The sequence below is a fragment of the Talaromyces atroroseus genome (assembly GCF_001907595.1).
Source record: "Talaromyces atroroseus strain IBT 11181 chromosome Unknown scaffold_9, whole genome shotgun sequence".
NCBI classification, from domain to species: Eukaryota; Fungi; Ascomycota; class Eurotiomycetes; order Eurotiales; family Trichocomaceae; genus Talaromyces; species Talaromyces atroroseus.
The window spans coordinates 1,454,697-1,478,080 of NW_017971441.1; the positions used below are offsets into that span (position 1 = coordinate 1,454,697).

Sequence of the window (23,384 nt, forward strand, 5' to 3'; positions counted from 1 at the left end):
CTTGATAATAATTAAATTAAAGTTTTTAATAATTTAAGACCCTTAATATAAAAAATAAAATCTTTACTTAAATATTTAAAATAATAAATAATAATAATTTATTTATCTTAGGGTAATAATTATAATAAACAGTCTAAGCTATAGCAAGATAGTAATAATATATAGTAATAATATACTATAATAAGGATAATAAGATACTAGTCTATTATATTACTCTTAAAGAATAATTTAATTAGATAATTAAATATATATAGTAATTTAAAAATAAACTAAGAGTTAAGAATAACTAAATGAATTAGTTTAAGGAATATACTAAATAACTTAAATAAGAAAGAGTTGAATAAAAGAATTATATTAAATAATTAAAAGTATAAATAATACTAAGCTTATTATTAGTTATTAATAAAGTCAAGCTACTAAAAATAATAAAATTTAATAGAAGATTATAATAATTATAATATAAATTATACTTAGTATAAAGAATTATTCATTATTAAGTAAGAATATAAAGATAAAATAAAAAATTAAATTCTTTTATTAATATAGAAGATTTAGTTAGATTATAAGAGTAAGATATTTATAAAGAGAGAAAGAATATATTAATATAAAAAAATCTAGAAAATAATAACTATAAAAGAGCTATAAATAAAAATTAATTATGATATTAATTTCTTCTAAATTATAAATAAAGCTAGCTATATATATTCTAGCTTCTAAGAACTTTGTTAGCTATAACCCTAAACTATCCTTTGGTTCAACGCAAACTAATGATAGATAGGTGTCGGTGAGACAGACTGCGACCGTAGATAATAGTAAGAATAATGCATTCGGAAAAGGAGGACTGTGGCGCTGTAATAAAGTCACTACTAGAAATAAAATTGGACAGAAACCCTATATTGATAGACTGTCCGCTCTGAAACTCAGCCTCTGGTATGAGAAGACGAGTCAAGACGTGCTCTGTTAGGGTTATAGGCCATCTCTTGTGAATATTAGCGAACCTGTCTAGTATGTATACCATTCAGAAGGTATGTTGTTTCTCCTTTACTTCTACCCAGTCCGGTTCCATGAGTTAGGTGGCCAATTTATTAGGACTGTTAATCTTATATAAATGCATTATCTGAATGAGTCGGATCAAGTGTCTAGCACTTAGCCAACCCTTTCAATAAGTACTCCGTATAAACTGGTATATTGCTAGTAAGAGCCATGCTTGAGCTTGTTCTATGTTGAAGTAGTCCATTTTATTATTCTTGGACTCGATTACCTTAAGTGTTCTTTTGGTGTGAGTATATAGAGAGTCGCGAATGCTTTGGCAGTGGGTTGATAGTGAAGCTGTAAGTGTCCACATGGCATATTGTAAGGCAATTCGTGAGTCGGATTTTGATGGTCCCTTGGCCCATGTGAAGTATCGGGTTCGTTGCAGTACAGGAATGAGTGGATGGACTCTCTCAAAATATAATTGATCCCTGAATAATATTAGCATAGTTAAATGCACGTCTTGGTATGATCTGTGTAGATGATCTAGGCGACGACATACAAATCGGCTTCTACAAGCTCTGGAATGACATATGGTGTTTGGATTGACGATGTTATAGATGCGAGTGATGTTCGTCTTTCAAGTGATTTGTCCATGTTTTCTCTGTCTGGACTGCATGGTTGTGTATTTTCTGGTGAGAGTGACACATCACTTAGTGGCAGTGCTATACCGCCTTGTTGTTCCATAATACATCGTTCAAGTGTTGCTATAGCATTCGGGTCAGCATCATCTTGATATATGTGGTCAAATAACGACTTGCCTATTCTGCCTTTCAAGGCTTTCAGATGACCTTTCTTCGGTCCTCTGGCAGGCCGTACAGTGGTCGTGGTACATACGACCCCGGCTTCGACACAATTACCGCATTGTGGCTGTCTATCGCATCTTAGTTTCTTCCGCCGACACTCTTCACATGCTGACCCAGGCTGTTGTCTTGAGGTGGTAGAAGTGTTGGTAGCGCTCTTTTCTTTAGACATGAGGGCAGGCATTGGCATTTGCAAGCTAATGGTGCGAGTTTCCATCATTCCAATGAGACGAAAGTACCTCAAAGCACTTATGAAACAGGTATACCTACCCAACGACGTAGGAAAGGTACAACAGCTTTATCTCTGCAAAGCGGATTGCAATTAGAAGAATGAAGCACTTTTCTTTTGATATATCTTGTGACACAAAGTTGAGATCTACAAAGGAGAATGTTGATATTTCCCGACGTATACATATATTGAGGAGCTCCCTCCAAGCTCATCATGCAGTCAAAAGGTAGCTCGTATGGCAAGTTTGCAGATCCGTGATGGGAAATAGCCTTCCGGCTTGGATGTCCAACTATCAGAAAAAGAGCTCCAAATGATCCAGTGGCCCTCGCTCTTCCCGAGAATGGGGATACTGCGTCTCCTCATGATGATCATAATAGTGGAGTAGCTCATTTACGACCCAAGCAACGGTTATCATTGGACAAGCTTGAAATCGAGACGAAAAAAGAAATGTGAATGATGTACTGGCGGAGATGAAATGGGAGGTAAATTACGGAAAGAAACAAATATAACTTGTTACGTCCTGTGCCAGTCCGATATTCCCTCATTTTTCCACTTAGCAGAGATAGGCTGGTCAGACCTTGACATGGCTTGCTGAAAATTGCTGGCCCGCTCGGACTCCACTAATTGAGGGCATAACCACAGTGGTAGATACATGTCTTCGCAGATGTGTGGCTACTCCTAGTACCCTCAACCATACTATGCATTTACAGATATACCGATTGATAACAGTCGTATCATGTCGCACGTTCGTATCATCTGCATCATGGCTACATGATGCACCACAGAGACTCTTGCCATGCGTGAAGCGCCGAGTAGCTGACCACATTGCAGCACGACAACTACTGCTAGGCGCGTCTTGATCGCCGTGATAGTTACAGACATGAGCCCTCCTTTATGCAGATGACGTGGTTACACGGGAAAAGAGCCCATAGAATGATCCGAAGACCGGAGACCGGTAGATTTACTTGCGGTGCGATTGAGTACATGGAGGTGGATCCTAGGTTTCTCATGATAGCTGTTTGTTCAACTTGTCTTGTTTGTATTTAGACATAGACTTGATAAAGCGACATATTACTTTAGATCTCTAGTTTGCAAACTGAAACTCGTTCCTGAAGAGGATCGACAGAGCTTTGGTGGGTTATTGTTGACGCAGTCCAATTTTGCTTTTCCGATGCTCGTTTTGGGACGCACGGATTGAGACTATAAATTCGCGCCCTTCTGTAAGTTTTACAATTGATAATTCAGTTGTTCATAGATGTAAACATGATTACAAAACAGACACCTTATTTTATTTCTAGTATAACCATGTTGAACTCAGCAGCGGAACAGCCAAATCCATGTCCATTCGTGCGAAGTGATTCATCTAACTCCCAGCCCAAACGTCACTTAGACCATGCAGTTGGGATCGGGATTTTGACTAGACGACAGAATCCCTTCACCTTGGAGCCGCGAAATCCAGCAGTGGCAATTATGGTTGTCGAATCAGATTATTGTTCTTCCACAGCATACATACTAATGGACGACGATCCGGTCAATTCGGATACACCATTACGTAGATCATTTTACCCCCGGTGCTCTCACAGTAACCAGGTTGGTCAAAAGTTATTCCCTCATTATTGCTCAGAAGCTGGCTAGTCTGCTGTCCAGCCACTTTCGTCTTCCATGGTGCTTTCCATCTAGGCTCAAGATCGATTGACTCTGCGACATATCGCGGCACACATGGTATCAATATGGTCAACACGTGTGACTAATCCTTGTAGCGGTCTAGGTCTATTGACCTGAAGAAACCACAACCACGGGAATTGTCAATCAAGGACATTAGCTAAGTATATAACTTGCGCTTACGTATATATTTTGCAGTACGATCTACCGCATGCATTGTGAACAGTTTGCGCCACAATAATAGGCATTTTCAGCACTCATCTCTCAACATCAAGTGTGTACTCGAGCCCTCGAGACAAAGCATGAACTGGTATGACAGAACCGTTGTCATCTGCATCACATGATATGTACGTCATGAGGGAACGTCGAGACTCCCAGAACTGTATTTGTAATGTTGCTTCGTTGTTGCAATATTTGGTACACACTGGCATTGTAATACCTGACATCAGCTGATTCCTGTTGCCCTAGATCTAGTCTGCACCGAGCACAGTCTAAAACCACCAAGATCGCCAAGGTTTGGGCTTTCAGCCACCCATACCATGATTTAAGCTTATACTAGGTAGCTAGAGAGAAATAATGGATACTGGTGAGGAGAAGGAATGGGGAGACATTGGACACGAGACTTTGATTCGTCGTGTGAGGAACTCATAAAAATAGTCGAATGGAGAGATAATATTGGGTCGTAGCTTACATTTTCTTCATGCGAAGATCACCCAATATGTGTCCAGATAAGGCAGAGTCCCGAATATGCCGAATCAACTGAACACACATCCCTGTTCAGAATTGGTCTGCCTGCATGAATGGCGCGGGGCTTGGGAAAGCGGTATGTACCCCAAAGAGAAGATTCATAGTAAACAAGGGTACAATCCTTGACTACACCAGAACAATAAAAAGAGACACGCAGATCTTCCAGTGCCTGTTGTAGATTACCCGTGCGACTTAGCCGCACCGAAGTGCTGGATCTTATGCAATCTTCGACCGTCACAAAGTGTTTTTGGGCGCGTAACTTGCAGGGACAGGGTAGTAGATAACAGTTGTTATATTGAGACTACGTAAAAAGAATGGTGTACATATAAACGTGATAACCCATGGTCAACCATACCGGTCACTCACCTCTATCTGCATAGATAGAAAAACGTTTCCGGTCCATTATAATTAGCAATGGACATTCGTGTTCAGTCAGATACAATCCAGTTCTCGGACTTAGCAGTATCTACTGTTTTTGATCGGTCAATATCGTGCACATAGTGTGCGTATACATGTGGTAAACCCTGCAACAGTGTCGCACACAGCCATAGAATCAACTAGCGATCCCATCAATCAAGGTCACACCTGACAAGTTTGTCTTGATTATGAGGATTTAACAGTGGGCCATGATGTTGGCGAAGCAGCGGGGTCGCCTTCACTATTCACTGAAATCAGTGACGATGAGGAGGATCATACACGCCTGCGATGTCGATGTACAGGTTGCCCTGATTATACTTATCGAGATTACCAAGATATAATGGAGCATGCGAGTTCGGCACCGCCCATCGGCAAACGGAAAAGAGTAGATTCCGAAGTAGACTTTCGGTCTAAAATAGCCAGTAGTTCCTGTCTCTTTCTCAAACCAACCCACATTAGCAAATTACTATACGGTATCCAGTAGTCAGTTGCCGGATGAATATGCTAGTCATATTTCAGACTTCAGCACAGACCAGTTGGTGGTTGTGAATAAGTCAGGATGTGATAAACGTGCATATTCCAACAAATGGGCTGGTCACCTCTTAATATGGCGCCAATTCAAATTTTACCTGCATATGAGTCAGTTTTTCAACAAGTACTTCACTTAACAAAACCCCACTTCATCACAACAATCGCTCAGCAAAAATGATGTAATAGGTGTTACTCTATACGAAGATCCAATCACGCACTTTTCAATTCTTAGAGCGTGCATCTGAGCCTAGAGTCCGCTTGTTAGTAAGATACCTTCGAAGTGAGGACATTCTATCTAAACAAACGGATATATTCGACCCTCGGAAGTCCTAAAATGGAAAAGCAACCAATATCCCACTTAGCATCGAGACATCGCCAAGTATCCAAGATACAAGTATCTCGTGCTTATGATATATGTCGCCAACGGAGGATCAAATGCGGCAGGGAAAAGCCAAGCTATAGGCAGTGTTTGATCTCCGCCAAGGACTGTATCTACTCGAGCAACAAGCGTGAGAGAAATAGAGAGCTCATTTCGAAGTTAACAACCGAGAATGAACAGCTTAAATCTTCCTTGGCAGGATTTATGGAGGGTGCTAGCTTTCCAACCTCAACTCAAGGGCAGGAAATGTCAGACGTATGTTGATCCAGCCACTTTCATCTCTACTTGCCTTAAAAAACTCTAACTCTCTAACGAAGAAGCATATCCATCTCAAACGCTCGCAGCCATTTTCAATCAGGGGTACATTTGACGGCCTTGATAATCTCACAGAGGATTTAAATCAGACAGAAGAGAGTAGGGCCACGGGTTTTCTTGGCAGAAATTCCCAATCTGCATGGTTAAAGCGTCTGCAGTCAGAAGTAGACAACGACTTTGAAAAGAGTCAATCCCACGAACTGCCAGAAAACCAGAGGGGTGCATTGGCCCCACTACATAATCGCACCACTGCTTCTCAGTCTTATCACGACGATCAGGGCTCATTATTCAGCTCGGGGTCAGTTGATGTCAGTGCTCTGCCTCCGAGACATGTCGCAGATGAGTTTCTTAACAATTATCTGGGATCCATTCATGCGTCATTTCCTATCATACGAGAATCATTATTTTTACAACAGTACCAGCAGCTGTTCGCTGATAGTTCTATACGGCCGGGCAAAAAATGGTTAGCAATTTTGAACATGATACTTGCCATTGGCTCAAAATATTCTTCTATTAGTCAGGAAATTCCTGATACATTTGATGCCAAGGTATTTTTCGAAAGAGCCACAGCTCTTGGGGTAGAAAATCATACCCTCTATGGCCTGCAGCAAGTGCAGATTGAAGCTCTTATTGCCCTTTATCTTTTGGCCTCTTCTCAAATCAACCGGCAAGTCTGAGCATGTGCTTTTAGAAAGGCGATAAGATAGAGATATCAGTAGCTATTTGCTTTTTTTTAGAGCCTGGAAAATGGTCCACCTTGCAACTAGTTCTGCGATTGCACTTGGCATCAACTTGTACAATGTGGATGATGATATGGTACTCACGTCAAAGGAGGCACGCTGTCGCCTTTGGTACTCTCTGTTCACGCTAGAGCACCAATTATCAACTATAACAGGAAGACCGTCATGCTTGACTAACTCTCTGTCTGCGTATGCACCTTTACCAGTTGAGGAAAGCCAATATTACGACTTCTGGAAAGTTCAACTTGACGGGGATCCGCTACTTCGACAGAAGTTCCTTGCTTGGACATTGTACCAAGATCAGGATCAGGACGTTCGCTTCCAATCACAGCGTCTGAAATCACTCACCGCAAATCCGCCGTTGTATTTCTTCTATATAGTAGATCTGTCAATAATCGCTCAAGCAATCAGCACTCGCATGTATGGGGCGAGTCCTCTTGAAAATTGGGTTCAGGTGGAGCGTCAAGTAGACTTCTATGCGAAGAAGTTAGATATTTGGCAATCTCGCATCATTGACCAATTCTCGATTGCTGCAGACAATGGTTCTCTCTCTAGGGAGAAGACCTCTCTTACCATGCACTATTACAGTGCTCGTATCATGCTAAGCCGCCTCTGTCTCTCCGGACCAGGCATTAACCGGCAAACTACGATCGTTTTTCCATTGTCCCGTTTAGGATACGATCAAGCTCTAGTATGCATCAAATCCGCACTCTCTCTTATAGCGAATCTCCCTGAGGAACCCGACTTCAAATGGCTCTACGCCTATTCGCCGTGGTGGATCATGCTTCATTTTCTTATGCAGGTCGCCATTGTGCTTCTTATGCAGCTTTCTCTGGGTTTATTGCCTACAGAGAATCGAAGTAGCTGTGAGGACCATGGCAAAGGTAATGACGACATTTGGGAGATATTAGTTACTATTCCTTTAGCATGTCAAAAGGTGCTCCGATGGCTTCGAAGTGTGGCAGTGGTTGATCAGACATGGCAAAGGGGCTCTAGGATGTGTGATGATTTATTCAGACGCGTTACATCAGCCAAGCAATTGGAAGCTAGAGTGCTCCAGTGTTTCGCACCGTTACTAGTGACAGATTCTAGTTCTCCGCATGCATCAGAACTGTTGTCACCATCTTCGACCGAACCGCACAGCTCACCTATAAATGCCCATTCGAGCACAACAGCTGCTGAGAATCCTGGTTTCCAGTCTGATCCCGATGAGCCATACAAGCAAAAATATCTCTTTCCTTATAACCCTTTACTGTATTCCGACGCTACATGGCTTTCTTCCATCCTCGCGCCAGAACGGGCACCGAACACTGGACACAACCTTTAATCGGCGAAGGGCTCGCTAGTCAGTCATGGGTGAAGGGAGTGTTTGAATAGCAAATAAGATGAGTCTGCGAGACTTGATTATGAACGTGGGCAAGTTCTGAAATCTCGCTATATTTATGGTGCAAGTCTTCTGCGATGCGATAGCTGTGGATTATTCTTAGAGAATAGATAACGCGATCTTCTCTTGCATGAATGGTTGAATATTACACTTTGTGAAAGTGGCTGTATCAATAGATGACGGCATTCAAGGCAGTGTAGTGTCGAATCTAATGCAACTTATGCTAGTTGATAGACTGCGAGAGACCCGAACCTCTCTTTCTGACTGCAGCAACTCGACCAAGCGAGCCTGGAGATGGCTATGTTGATAGCTGACTGCAATTGCAATTTGAGTGAGTCGTACGGTATGGAAGGCCTCCCCAACCGCTGCCATTATGAGTTTCATCTACCATAAACAGAACTCTGAGTCTCTACCTGATTAGTTAATATGGAAGATTGGACTTGTATTCCATCCCTGGATGGTCTCTTCTTTGATGTAGCACTCCATGACTTTTCATATTGATCTGGAAACATGAATGAAGATGGTGAACTTTCTCGGACGCATTTGCAAGAAAGACAAGTCTCTTGGAGAAGAAGGATGAACTTTCCAGATTTTAAGTCGTCCATAATATAACCTGCTTCTTCCTCACGATCGCGTTGTTTGTTACTGACTCTATCATTTAAGTAGACAGCATTTCATTCTGTAGTCAGGAAGATCTATTGTCAAATAATATGAAGACAACAGGCAGATCTGATGCTAAGATATATCCGCCGTCGAGGGATGAACTATTGTGGTCTGGTTGAGCGGCGGTATTTATCGGTGGCTCATCTCTCAGAGAGTGGTCTGAGACTAGTGGGACCAGTAATTCCCTCCTATCCAAGCAATGTGATAATTCGCTAGCACTCCATTGGCTGAACGTATTCAGTGCTAGCGCTAAACAGCATTGTTTGTTCGAGCCTCGATTTGCTGCTCACTTCCTCCTGTTTGCGACTATGCAAACCCAATCAAGATTTAATCGGGTCCAGCATTTCCGTTGGCTGTCGCCCCTAGATTCTGGGGATCTATAACATTTAGTAGCCTGCTAGTCTAGACATCTCAGATGAGTCATATGATCTGATAATGACTTCAATCACGTTGGGCGTCTCTACTCGAGTCGACTGTTGCTTAACGGCTCGCGTTGAGACAGTGAACTTGGATTCAAAGATCGTCTAAAATCTGAAGAACATGTTGTCATCTCCGAATTTGTCAAGAATGTTCCATATCATTAGCATCTTGTTTCAGATTTTACCCGGCTAGACTTATGGTAGGTAGAAATCCCCACGGAACGACTTGCATTTCTTCTACGGTTCATTCCATTGCCACTATAAAATAGTCGTAAAATGCTTTGTAATCGCCAACGGCCAGTTGCCAACTTTTCAATCTTGTATGATGTGACAAAGTATTGTCAAGCTAACCTCAAAACTTTGTAACCCGGACCTACAGCTGAGAATGATTCCATGGCGGTCTTCGCTTGAGAGTTGTACGGCCGTTCTCTGCTCAGAAAATCCACAGCCATGCTTCTACCAGTCTCCCGGCCGTACCTTTGGTCGAATTTCTCTACATCTTCGAAGTCATTGCTCCGTCTCCGCCTGAAAGATGGGGAGCGATATCTCCGTGGTGTTGTTTCTCTAATCCGTGAAGATCTATATTCGGGTTCTATGATGACCTCTTGGACTAGGCCACGATGCTCATCGCTATACCCAGACTCGAGCTTCAGCCTTTCCCTAAACACCTTGTCCTTTGCCTTTTGTTCCTCAATCTCCTTCAGTTCCCTAGCTTCCTCAATCCGTTGCCATTCTTCAAAGGCCCGTCTCTTGAGCTCAGCCATCTCCTTTCCCCATTCTTCCTCCTTCAAGGCTTCGCGGGCTCTGCGGGCTTCTTCATCTTTGATTTCCTTCATGATTCTGTCCCTCTCAGCCTTGATCTTCTCTTTCTTTTCAATCTCCAAGTAGTCCCCTTGTGCGATACGTTTAGCCTCCTCTTCTTCGGCAGTCTTTTGCACCATGTCATCTAGCCGTTTAATCGTGGCCAGGCGCCGAGCTTCCTCTTCTTTAGCCGCCTTGTGCTCCGCTTCTTCGAGCCGTTTGACTTTAGCACGGTAATCGGCCATCTTCTGCTCTTCTGCAATGCGTTGCTCCCCCTCAATTTCTTCCAGTCGCTTAACCTTGGAAAGATAATCAGCAAGCTTTTGTTCTTCTCCTGTGCGCTTCGACGCTTCTAGCATGTCAAGTTTGCGCAATCGCTCGGCAAGATCGTCCTCCCAAATTTCCTCTTTGACGAGACTCCGACGAGAGACCCAGCCACGATCCTCGTCACGATGTTTCACTCTGCTCTTAGCCAGCTGTCGCTCTAGACGTTCAATTTCTTGTTGTTGCTTGGCAAGCTCCATGTCCTGGCGAATGTCGTTTTTGGCGAGGATACGTTGGTCCATAAGGAGTTCCCAGTCGCACTGTTTCTGGCGGCGAGACGGGGTGCGGGAGGCGGGGACGTCTGCGACGATGTCGTCTTCACCTTGTGCGAGACGCTGATCGATGTTGCTGCGATGATGATCTCGAGAGTCTTGTTTGGCGTGGACATCATTTTGGACATCGACAAAGCGCTGCCTGTACTCGTTGACCTCCATTTGCATCAGTTTGTCATGCAATATGGTGATATCTCCCTCCCGGGAGGCATCCGCAATGTTACTCCATTCTCGCACAAAGTCAACCCATAATCCCGCCTTCATGATCAAGCCTTTCTTGCTATGATTCTTAATCGACCGGGCAAACTCTCTTTCTAACGTTGTCGCTTCTTCGAGTGAAGTAGCTGCGCGGTCAGCGACATTGAGAATGTTCTTCAGTTTCATGGCTCGTTCAAGCTTCAACACAGTAGCCACATCCGGGACTCGATATGGCGACCTGCTTTTAGCAGCCAGCGTCCGAGGAATACCAAAAGAAAAGGCATGGCAAGCCTTTACTGACATCGACAACCATACGTCAAACTCTACCTTGCACTGAACAACTAGAAGAAGCCGGACAATTTCTGGCAATCCGCTTTGACTGCCCGGTTCTTCGTACATGCGCCACGATGCATGCATCCGATCCTTGACGACTCCATGAATGATGCGTACGCCCTTGAATGTTGACTTTCGTGATTTTGAGCCCTCCATACTGATGTTCACGTTTGATGGTCCCCCCCCTCCTGATGCTCCAACTGTGAGTGTCTGTCCTGATGATATTTCCTGCTCCGAAACTTCGACCCGGTCCGCCTGTGGCATTATACTGTGAATGTGCGGTAAGTTTCCAGAGTCGAAGACGGCAAGCTTAACGTCCACTTTGGCATAACGTATCCTATTCCTGTTTGAGAACGGTTTCATGAAGTTCAACTTCAACTGGATTGCGTGCATCTCCTGGCCCTCGTGCATAAGTAACCGGATCGATTCCACTTTGGCGTCAAAGAATATGTCATGACTATCGTAATTAGCCAAGATAAGGCCATCGCCATTATCACGACGCACCCCGTCCCAATATTTTGCGCTGAATTTGGCAAAAACTGAATCGAGATCAGATGCTTCGTTTACCTCGGTTGCATCTTGCTTTGTGCCCAGAATCTCTGGGTCTCTCTTAGTTACACCTTGGCTATTATCATTATTTACCAACTCCGTTCTGCGGCGTACATCATCTATGCTTGCTCCATATTGTAAGAGTAGTTCTGGCAACCGCCTGGTACGACTCGCAACAGCTAACTGGAGTGGTGTTCTTCCATTCGAGTTACGAATGTGAACATTCGCACCAGACTCAAGTAGTAGCTTGACGACGTCTTTGTAACCAGCGGAGCAGGCGAAGTGTAATACCGTATTCCCGTCGGCGTCCGTCGCGTTGATATCCAAGTTGTAACAGAGGAGCAACCTCGTGCCTTGTTCCCATCCTGTAGTAACAGCGGAATGCAAAGGAGTCATTCCATTGGGGCTTCTCAGCTCGAGATCCGGGCTGAACGGCATCAAGCTTTCCACTAACCCAAGGTTTCGGTCCTCAAGTGCAATATGAAGCGCTGTCTTCCCGCTAGCATCCCTGGCATTTATTTCTGCTCCCTCATAAAGTAGCGCTCTTGTTATTGCGTCGTAATCTTCATTGCGAACTGCAATGTGAAGAGGCGTATCCTCTCCCACAAACGCCGATTTGGCGTCTGATGGTTGATAATATTTGCCAACGATAATCTCTTCACGATCCGATGCAGGTTCGTCCAGCTCGTCATCATTCCTTCTTGGCCGAGATTTCTCCAATCATTGTCAATAACCATTGTAGTTGTCACAATGGAGATTCCAAATAGAGCTTCTTACCATTCGAGGGTGTCGTTCGGCACGACCAATCCGCGCCCCTGTATCTGTATCGGGCAGGCGCTCGTGCGGCGAATCGGTTTCGTGATGACGGTTTTTTTGACCATCGGATAGAGAGGTCGTATCCATTGTAGTTTTCGTCTATCCCCAACTCCTATGCGAAATCGTTTGTGAGAGACGTTTGCGAGTTATCTTTGTGTTCAATGTTTTGATTGTCGGAGGGAAGGAAACTCCACTATTTTATCAGATCAACTATCAGCCGCACTCAACAGCAAATCAGACTCTCGTACTTTGGTAGGCAAGGCTTATTGTTATTCGTTTCTCCGTTGTCTCCGCTTTAAAGTGAAATCATCACGTGCAAAAAGAGTCTGTCGCCGTTAATCTGGATGTGTTGCTAATTCTAAGTACTATATCTAATACAAACATGGTGGTTCTCAACCTCATGGTGTTGAAGCTGATCCTTAGAGTTGCAGTATATAGAACATTCTGTGCAGTGATGATGCGACTCTACCAGGTGATCTTCGAGGTGTCAGTCGCTCTCGGAATCCTGTGATGAGGGGCACACAGTACAGATATGATGCGCGTTAGATTGCTGAAGATGCGGATCCTTGGCATCAACAAACATTTGGAAGCACCTATCACACCGGGAATGGCCATTGGTGTGTCTGCAATGGTCGTAAAGGGCAGCTTCATACTTGAAGGAGCTTTCGCAGATTCCGCACTCGTACTCAGGCCGTTATAATCAATATAGGGTCCCAAGCTCATGTTGTTATCATTAGATACCAGCACTGACTTTTTACCGCAGATAGGAGTATCAATTGCCCTGGCATAGCGATTACCGGATGTCAGAATCGGTCAGTGTGTGCGGTAAGTTGCACAAATACTAACAAATATGTTGGAAGGAAAATGATTAGAGAATTCGATCGCAAGATAGTTGAGAGCGATTATGTAGTCTTATTTAATTTGTCGTGAACATCAGGACGTGAGTCGAGGCAGATATGTCTTCCATGAGAGGGGGAAATTCATTAGATAATAAGAAATGAAAACGTGGTAAAGTATACTCTTAAATCCAATAGAAGCAAATTGGTAAGATGGGAGAAATTACCGCGAGGGCGCGGGAAGCGAAACCCAGCTGGGCATACCAACGAGACTGGAACACATCAGGACAGTCCTATGACAGAGAACTTTTATTGTCTATTACCAACTATGTGCTGGGCGAAGATTCTTGAACTAACGGTTGAGAATGATAAAAGTCACATACTTTGCTTGGATGTTGCTAAGATCTTAATTCTTAACCTATATAAATCTCTTCTCTCACCTGACAATCTTTTTTATATCTTGCCCTAAACTTCATATGGGAAACCTCTACTCAAAATGGATCAAAATCATATTATTATATAGTCTTTTAAAGAACTATCTATCGCAATAGTGACTCTTATTTAGGACTAGATTACTAAGGTAATAATAAATGAGAAGATGAATTGCTAAGCATAATTTAACTAACTCTAGATATGTCTATTCCTCTAAATGAATAGCATCTTTATTAAACTCTATAAATTATCTATACACAGATATTCTGGAATGTAGATTAATTATATCACTTTACTGTTAACCTTTGTAAAAAAATAGCTATAAATAATACTTCTTAAAAGAACAACTATGTGTGGTAAATAAGCTATCTGTCGGAAACTTCGGTTTAATTACCGTCAAGTATAGCTAGGATAGCTATTAATGGGTGAAGTTAATAGGCTTCTAGTATACAAAAGTTGTAGAAATAAATGAAGTCTTAAAATAAGATAGAATATTTTGATTAATAAAAGATTATATACTTAAGTTATCTTAGTTAATTTAAGATAATAAAGAAAACTAAATATAGAATAAATAAATGTTCTTATATACTTTTCCTTTATTATAATTATTATAATTATTTTCTTACACTTAACTCTAATAAGTCTAATTATATTTATTATAGCTATATACTAATAATTAGCTTTAATAATTATAATAGTCTTAATCTTAATATATTCTAGCTTTTTATATAATATTTTTAAATAATTTTTTATTTCTATACATTAGCATTCCTTATTTATTAGTTATAATATTTTAATTCTCTAATAATCCTTTTCTCTAAAAAATAGTATCTTAATATTTCAATAAATAGCTTATATTTCTTAAATATATAAAAATTTAATCTTAGCTTTTAATTTTTTTATAATATATAATCTTATAATTTTATACTAACTATATCTTTAAAGAAAAATATTTCTAAGAAGAATCTCTTTTTAAGAATTAAATTTACTAGAGTTATTCTTATAATTTTTTACTTTTGTTATACTAAACTTAGAAAATTATATATAAAATTTAAAATTTTAAAATATTATAATGAGTATATTTATACAATTAATTATTATTATATAGATATATTATTCTTTAATTTTATCTAAAAGAAGCTAATTAAAGTATAAGATAAAATCTATTTTTAATAGAAAAAAGCTTATTTAAAGTTTTTAAAAGTAATAACTTAACTAAAATATTTTAAAAAGTAAAATAATTTTTTTTAAAAGTATTGTCGGAAACTTCGGTTATCTTACCGTCAAGTATAGCTAGGATAGCTATTAACGGGCGAAGTTAATAGGCTTCTAAGATCAAAAGATCTCAGTAGACAAAAGAAATAAGAATAAGGCTATAAATATCTTAATTAATAGAAGATTATATACTTAAGTTATTATAATTAATTCAAGATGATAGAAGAAAACTAAATATATAGTAAATAAGCATCCTTATATAACTTTTCTTTATTATAGCTATTATAACTATTTCCTTATATTAAGCTCTAATAAATCTAATTATATCTATTATAGCCAAATATTAATAACTAGCTCTAATAGCTATAATAGTTCTAATTCTAATATATTCTAGCTTCATCTATAATATTTTTAAATAATCCTTTATTTTTATATATTAGTATTTTATATTTATTGTGACGGCCTAGTACGATTTGGCTTGGCGGCATGCGGTTACTGCGGAAGTACCTGCGGGCCGCCTCCTGTGGACAAATCACATGCAGGGAAGATGTGGGGCTAGATATGTCTTATAGGGATTACCCTATATTTTAATTTATACTATAGATTGCTGGAGGATTTATATAATATCAAGAAGAGTAAATAGTCTTTGTCAGCTAATATTCTATATTATTAAAACCTTCTAAAAATCTAGATTCTTAGATACCAGCATATAATAGAGATAATTTATAAATATCTAGAATAGAAGAAAATATAAATAAAAAAAAGAAAATTAATAATTATTCTTTTCTTTTCTTCTTCTTTCTAATTTAATCTCTTTATATTAATAACCAAATAGATTTAATATTACATTATTATATTAGACTAAACTCTTATTTACTTACTAATACTAATCCTTATAAATCTATAAATAGATTAATACTCTAATCTTAAGTAACTTAATATACTTAATTTAAGATTACTCTTTTTTTTATCTTATTATTCTTAAACTAAGATTTAGATTCTAGATTTAAAAATTAAAATAGTTTAATTACTTAAACTAGTACTAAAGAAGCTAGATAAACACTATCTATTATATCTTCCTTTAAGAGTAGAAAATAATAAAAAATAAAAATTTTAAAATATTAAATATAAGATATTTAAAAAGCATATAAACAAGAACCTAGCTATATTATTTAATTAATTAATATAAGAATAGTATAAAAACCTATATCAAATTAATATATTAGAAAAGTAATAAGATATTGTCAGAGAATCAGAACGTCACAGCCAATGGATATGAAACGCTAATGCGTGGGAACAAAGGATTATCCGAAGATACCACGAGTAGAGCTAGGACATATCAGGATTAAGGCTATCATGGCCATCAGAGTTAGTTGTTAGTACATGGCTATAATGAATATGATTAGACTTATCAGAGCCTAATAAAAGGAAATAGCTATAATAATTATAATGGAGAAAAGCTATATAAGAGATGTTTATTTATTATATATTTAGTTTTCTTCTATTATCTTGAATTAACTAAGATAACTTAAGTATATAATTTTCTATCAATTAGAATATTCTATCTTATTTAAGACTTTATTTATTTTTTTATAACTTTTATATACTAGAAGCTTATTAACTTTATTTATTAATAGCTATCCTAGCTATACTTGATAATAATTAACTAAAGTTTCTAATAATTTAAGACTCTTAATATAAAAGATAAAGTCTTTATCTGAATATTTAAGATAATAGGTAATAATAGTTTATCTATCTTAAGATAATAATTATAATAAATAGCCTAAGCTATAGCAAGATAATAATAATATATAATAACAGCACACTATAATAAGGATAATAAAATATTAGCCCACTATATTACTCTTAAAGAATAGTTTAACTAGATAATTAAATATATACAACAACTTGAAAATAAGCTAAGAATTAAAAATAATTAAATAAATCAATTTAGAGAATATTCTAAATAATTTAAATAAAAAAAAATTAAATAAAAAGATTATATTAAATAATTAAAAGTTTAGATAATATTAAATTTACTATTAATTACTAATAAAATTAAACTATCTAAACCAATAAAATTTAATAAAATACACTTTAAATTTAAATTATTTTTAATAAATATAAGCATATATATAAAAGCTAATAAAATTAAATAAAACTATAACAAGATAATTTTTATTATAACTTATCTCACCAACAATACAGCTAACTAGATATAACTAATAATAGATAACTTTTATAATTTAGCACAAGAAGACTAAAACACAATCACTGTTAAGATATTTATAAGTTATACTAGCTTTAAAGAATAACTTATATAGTTATTTAGAAATATTAATAAAATACACATCACTAAATGAAAACTAAGATATCTATAATAAATTAGATTAATATAAAAACTAGCAATAAAATTTTAAAAGATAATAATATTATTAAAATATAATAATAGAGTACAAATCACTACATTTAAAAATATACTAAAAGAAGAAGTTCAGATAGAATTAATTAAAATAGATTGATTAATAGATATTAATAATTTTATTAAAATAGTAATCAAGATTAATAATAAACTATTTAAAATTAAATAAAAAAAATAAAAATTTTAATAATAGAAAAAATATAGAGAATTTTTATAGTTTAGAACAAATTAGGTGATATAATAAAACCCACTATAAGATTATAATAAAGATATAGTTATATAGCTAAATATAATCTTATTTAAAGAAAAAAAGAATAAACTAAGAAAAAATAAAGTTTATTTTAATTATAAAAAATTAGATTATTTTATAGATAAATACTGAAAGCTAAAAAAAAACTAGAAACTAGTTATTTTAGATTTAAAGAAATAAATTGCAATTATAATTCTATTTATTTTAATTAATATTAGTAAAACTAATAGAATAACTGATAATAAGATTAATTTTAATAAAGAATTAAAATAGTTAATTAAAGATAAAGAATAATAATTAAAACAAATAATAAATTATAAAAGAATCTAAGCAGAATAAATAAGATAAGTAGATAAAGAAAATATACTAATATAATTAAAGAAAATACTTGATGATTTAAATAAAGATAAAATACAATATTAAAATATATAAGAAGAAAAACAAGAAAGATTTAGTCTTAGAAGAAGTATTAAATAGATAAAATAAGTAAATACTAATATGAGAATGAGACACTAATCTCATAATTATAAGGAACAAACCAATCAGACAAGCTGTACTCAAGAATCACCTAGAAGAGAAGGTCATCCTAGCAAAAGAAAGATAGAAAGAGAATCTAATGCAGAAGATATTAGAAAAGATTCCCTTTTGAAAGAGTTACTTCATACTCAATTAATATTATAGGATAATGGATCAAGAACAATAACCTATAAGAATCTATATTAAGAATAAATAGAAAACCCTATCAAGGATAAAATAAAAATAGAAATATAGAAGAATACTATAAACCTTTAAAGAAATAACTTATATAGTTGCATATCTACTAATACAACCTACTAGAAAGAGTCTTAATAGAAATAGAAAAACTATATTAGAGAATATGAGAAATATAATAAATAGATATATCATATATATCAAGAACATAGACAGATGCATCTACCTCTAACAGCAATATACAAGCATATTTCGCACAAAAGAGAAATACACTTTTGCAATGGACAGAATAGATATATAAGAAATTATTCTTGTCATCACTATCTATCAACCAAAGGAAATTTACATTATAAAATTTACTAGATAATATATTATAATAATTTATATAAACTTTATATTAGATCAAAGGCAATATCAGAATAGTTTCTAGATATTTTATCTATTATTCTAGAACTAAAACTAGAATATCTACAAGAATAATTAAAATGTCAATGTATTTGTAAAGAACTAGCATATCTTTATTATAACAATCTTACAATAATAGAATGCTAGATAAAAGGGTTATATAAATAATATATAATTAGCATAAAGGAATTTTTTAAATAAAGATAATAATTTTAAAAAAGATATATAATTATAATAAAATTTATTATAATAATTATAAAACTAAAAGTAGTTAATTAGATAGTTATAATACTAGTAAAAATTAATAAAAAAAATATAAGAATTTTATTAGATTCAAGAATAGTCTATAACTATATTAGAGAAAAATTTATAAAAGAAACTAAAATACTTATTATATAGATAAATAAATAAACAATAATTATCTTAATTAATAGAAAAACAATCAATTAAGGCTATAAGAAACAAGCACTAAATATTATTATAAGATTAGAATAATATATTATAATAATTATGCTTAATATTACACTAATATCAAGAGAATACTACAACACTATATTTAGAATAACATAATTATGAATATAGAACCTAGTAATTAACTGGACAAATAGAATAATGACAGTCAATAATATAATATTATAAATAAGGATTATCAAGAAGAAGATTAAAGAAATTATTTAGTTATATAAGGAATCAATATAAAGTCTTAATATATTATTAGTTACTAAAAAATTAGGATAGAAAGCAGATAAGCAGAAATAAAAAGTGACATTTACTAAAGATATTATATATATTAATAACGAAAATAAAATAAAATAAAAGTTATAAAATAATTAGAAGAACCTAAGTGATGAAAATAAAATAAAAATCAGAAATAATAAAATAAGAAAAATTAAAATAATCTAATAAGCATAAATAATTGAAAAGATAAGAATTATAGAAAAGATATAAAAAATAAAACTAAAATTAAAAGAGTTATATAAAAAGAAACTTATAGAAGTTTTAATGAAGTTATCTAAGAAATACTACAAATTTATCAAATTATTTATAAAGAAGGAATAGTGATTACTAATATATAATAAGGAATTTGAAGTATGAATTAAACTAAAAAAAAGATTTATATTATTTTTAGTTAAATAATACTACAAATTAAGAGATAAGTTAGAACTTAAAAACAAGTTTACTAATAAGTTTTATAAAGTAATATATATATAACCAGGACATAAAAAAGTATTAGCATAATTAATATTTATTAATAAAAAAGATATAACTAAATAAATAGTTATTAATTATAGAGCATTAAATAATAGAATAGTAGATAATATAAATAAAATATCTTATCAGGAACAAAAGAGAGATCTTTTATAAGAAGTAAAGATTATAATAGTCTTTAACATTTAATAGAGTTATTATAATTTATAAATAATTAAAAATAATATTTAGAAAATAGCTTTTCTTATAGATAAAGGACTATTTGAATAAGTAGTTATATTTATAAGTTTAAAAAACCTACTAGCATAATTTATATAATATATAATGCATATTCTATAAAAATATTTAAATAAATTTATTATAGTCTACTTTGATGATATTATTATATATTTATAAAACCTGGAAAAACATGAAGAACATGTATAACTAGTTATGACAGTACTTATAAATAAAGGATTAACACTTAAGATCAAGAAATGTAAGTTTAATATTATAACTATTAATTACTTGAGAATAGTTTATATACTAGAAGGATTAAAGATCTAACTAGAAAAGAAAGATATAATACTTAACTAATCTATCCTAATAAATATCAATGAAATATAGTAGTTTCTAAGCATAATAAAATATATTAAAAGATACTTAAAAAATTATATAGAAATAATATAACTAATTATAGAATTATTAAGAAAAGATCAAGAATTCAACTAGATAGAATAATAATAATAAACATTTAAGAAAGTTAAGGAGTTAGTTAAAGAAACATTAATTTTTATATTTTATAATTAAGAAAAACTAAATATAATTTAATTAAATATATCAGGATATATATTAAGAATTATTTTAAAATAACTAGAAAATAATAAAAAATTAAGATTTATTGCCTTCTACTCTAGACAATTTATTATTATAGAAAGGAATTATGATATTCATAATAGAGAACTACTTGTAATAGTTAAAATATTTAAGTAATAAAGATATTACTTATAAGAAGTTAAAGAAGAAATAGTTATAAAAAGTAATCACTATAATCTAAAATACTTTATAATAATAAAAGAGCTTATTAATAAATAAGTTAGATAATTAAAATACCTATCAAGATTCAAGTTTTAAATTAAATACATCAAAAAAAAAGAAAATATTATTACTAATATATTAAGTAAAAGAGTCAATTATATAATTAAAATACAACAGTTATAAATAAATATACTAGTAGAAGATAAAGATAAAATTTATTATAATAACAAGGCAATACTAGTAACAATAATTATGATAGAAAATAGAAATTTTCATAAAAAGATGATAGAAGCTACTAGAAATGATAAAATACTACAGATAATATTATATAATAATAAAGTAATAATCAAGAACAGATTAGCCATTTAGAGAGGATTAATATTAATACTATTTTTAATAATTACAGAAGTCATTCAAATAAATCATAATTTACCAATCAAAGAACATCACAGAATCAATTAAATAATAGAAAAAATATAATGAATATATTACTTTCCAAGAATAAGAAAATTAGTTAAAGACTATATTAAGAAATATAATAGTTATAATTATAATAAACCAATCAATCATTAACTATATAGAAAAATGCAGATTCCAGAGATATCAACAAAAACATGACAAAAAATCACAATGGATTTTATACAAGGCTTACCAAAATCGAAAGATCCTATTTCAGGAATCATATACATTAAAACTATTATTATTATAGATAAACTCATAAAATATATTATCCTAAAGCCAACGCCAAAGAGTTTAATAGCATAATAATATATAATATTAATGTTACGAGAAGTATTTATAATATTTAGATTACTAAGTGAAATTATATTTAACTAAGATAAGTTATTTATATCTAAATTTTAGTAGATAATTATAAAAAATTATAAAATAAAATATAATCTATTAATAATATATTATTAATAGACTAATAGCTAGACTAAACAAATAATTCAAGCAGTTAAATAATATCTAAAATATTACTTAGATTAGAATTAAGATAATTAGGTAGAGTTACTATTAATTGTTTAGTTTGTAATGAATAATACAATAAATATATTAATAGGACAAGTACTATATTTTATTAACCTAGAAAGAATTCTAAGGATAAGTTGGGAAAATATTAAATAAGAAGAAGCATTAAATGAAGTAAATATCTAAGTAATATATATATAATTAATGCATAGCAATCTATTAAAAGATATTGAATAGGTAGAGATAAGAATGAAGAAATATTATAATAAGAAGTATGAAGATGTGCTAGCACTTAAAAAAAAGAAAAGAGTTTATCTTCTATAATAAATATTAAGATTAAAAAATTTTAATATTAAGAGTATAAAATTAAGTGATAAGTTTAATATAATTAAATTTAGATTATTTACTATTAAAGAAAAACTTATTAATAATAATTATAAATTTTAGCTATTAATAAGAATATAAATATATCTAATATTTTATATCTTATTATTAGAATTAATAGCTAATCTAATAAATAAAGATAAAGTAATAGATAATAAGGAATATAAAGTTAAAAGAATACTATAATATAAGTTAAAGAAAGGATATATCTACTATCTTATAAGATAGAAAGGATATAGACCTAAAAAAGATATATAAGAATTTATTAGATATTTGAATTACTCTAAGAAAATTTAAAAATAAAAATAAAAGTATAGTTAAAAAAGATAAAAGAATTAAAGTTAATACTAAAAATAAGATTATCATTTTATAAAATAAAAGTAATAGTTAAAAACTTTTTAGCCTCTTATTATTCTTTTGTTTGCTTTATTTTTATTTTTTTTTTTACTTTTTCTAGTCTTTCTAGTTCTTTAATATCCTTTATATCTATTTAAATAAATTCACCTATATGCTTCTAAAGAAGGCTATCTTATTTCTTAAATTATTTTAGATAAGCTATTATTTTTAAAAGCTTTAAACAAGCCTTTTTTTATTAAAAATAAATTTTATTCTATGTCTTAACTAGCTTCTTTTAAGTAAGATTAGAAGATAATATATTTATATAATAATAATTAATTATATAAACACACTTGCTATAATGTTTTGAAATTTTAGATTTTATGTATAATTTTCTAAAATTAGTATAATAAAAGTAAGGAATTATAAGAATAACTCTAGTAAATTTAATTCTTGAAAAAAGATTTTTCTTAAAAATATTTTTCTTTAAAGATATAGTTAATATAAAACTATAAGATTATATATTTAGAATATTTAAGAAGTTAAGATTAGTTACTTATATTTTGAGAATATAAACTATT

General features: G+C 33.3%; 5 protein-coding genes across 5 annotated transcripts, besides 7 other annotated features; 3 read left to right on the top strand and 2 right to left on the bottom strand.

Moving 5' to 3' along the window:
• Positions 1-66: part of a repeat region (Identified by RepeatMasker using a combination of RepBase library and repeat library created with RepeatScout) that runs on past the window's edge.
• A 372-nt stretch (positions 67-438) lies between these two features.
• Positions 439-778: a repeat region (Identified by RepeatMasker using a combination of RepBase library and repeat library created with RepeatScout).
• Positions 779-1,191: 413 nt separating this feature from the next.
• Positions 1,192-1,629, bottom strand: UA08_06875 (hypothetical protein; the record flags this gene model as incomplete). Its single annotated transcript, XM_020269200.1, has 3 exons — positions 1,192-1,218; positions 1,262-1,463; positions 1,535-1,629. 3 exons carry the CDS (start codon positions 1,627-1,629, stop codon positions 1,192-1,194), a joined length of 324 nt encoding a protein of 107 aa, XP_020118054.1.
• Positions 1,630-4,302: 2,673 nt separating this feature from the next.
• On the top strand, positions 4,303-4,526 carry UA08_06876 (hypothetical protein; the record flags this gene model as incomplete). Its single annotated transcript, XM_020269201.1, has 2 exons — positions 4,303-4,362; positions 4,413-4,526. The coding sequence occupies 2 exons, from the start codon at positions 4,303-4,305 to the stop codon at positions 4,524-4,526; spliced, it is 174 nt and encodes a 57-aa protein (XP_020118055.1).
• A 909-nt stretch (positions 4,527-5,435) lies between these two features.
• Positions 5,436-5,514: a repeat region (Identified by RepeatMasker using a combination of RepBase library and repeat library created with RepeatScout).
• Positions 5,515-6,862: 1,348 nt separating this feature from the next.
• UA08_06877 (hypothetical protein) lies at positions 6,863-8,182 on the top strand (the record flags this gene model as incomplete). Its single annotated transcript, XM_020269202.1, has 1 exon — positions 6,863-8,182. The coding sequence occupies one exon, from the start codon at positions 6,863-6,865 to the stop codon at positions 8,180-8,182; it is 1,320 nt and encodes a 439-aa protein (XP_020118068.1).
• A 1,480-nt stretch (positions 8,183-9,662) lies between these two features.
• Positions 9,663-12,701, bottom strand: UA08_06878 (hypothetical protein; the record flags this gene model as incomplete). Its single annotated transcript, XM_020269203.1, has 2 exons — positions 9,663-12,512; positions 12,576-12,701. 2 exons carry the CDS (start codon positions 12,699-12,701, stop codon positions 9,663-9,665), a joined length of 2,976 nt encoding a protein of 991 aa, XP_020118067.1.
• A 445-nt stretch (positions 12,702-13,146) lies between these two features.
• Positions 13,147-13,801, top strand: UA08_06879 (hypothetical protein; the record flags this gene model as incomplete). The annotated part of the gene is made up of 3 exons (XM_020269204.1): positions 13,147-13,231; positions 13,378-13,439; positions 13,649-13,801. The coding sequence occupies 3 exons, from the start codon at positions 13,147-13,149 to the stop codon at positions 13,799-13,801; spliced, it is 300 nt and encodes a 99-aa protein (XP_020118344.1).
• Positions 13,802-14,249: 448 nt separating this feature from the next.
• Positions 14,250-15,021: a repeat region (Identified by RepeatMasker using a combination of RepBase library and repeat library created with RepeatScout).
• A 118-nt stretch (positions 15,022-15,139) lies between these two features.
• Positions 15,140-15,546: a repeat region (Identified by RepeatMasker using a combination of RepBase library and repeat library created with RepeatScout).
• Positions 15,547-15,551: 5 nt separating this feature from the next.
• Positions 15,552-16,802: a repeat region (Identified by RepeatMasker using a combination of RepBase library and repeat library created with RepeatScout).
• Positions 16,803-17,071: 269 nt separating this feature from the next.
• Positions 17,072-23,384: part of a repeat region (Identified by RepeatMasker using a combination of RepBase library and repeat library created with RepeatScout) that runs on past the window's edge.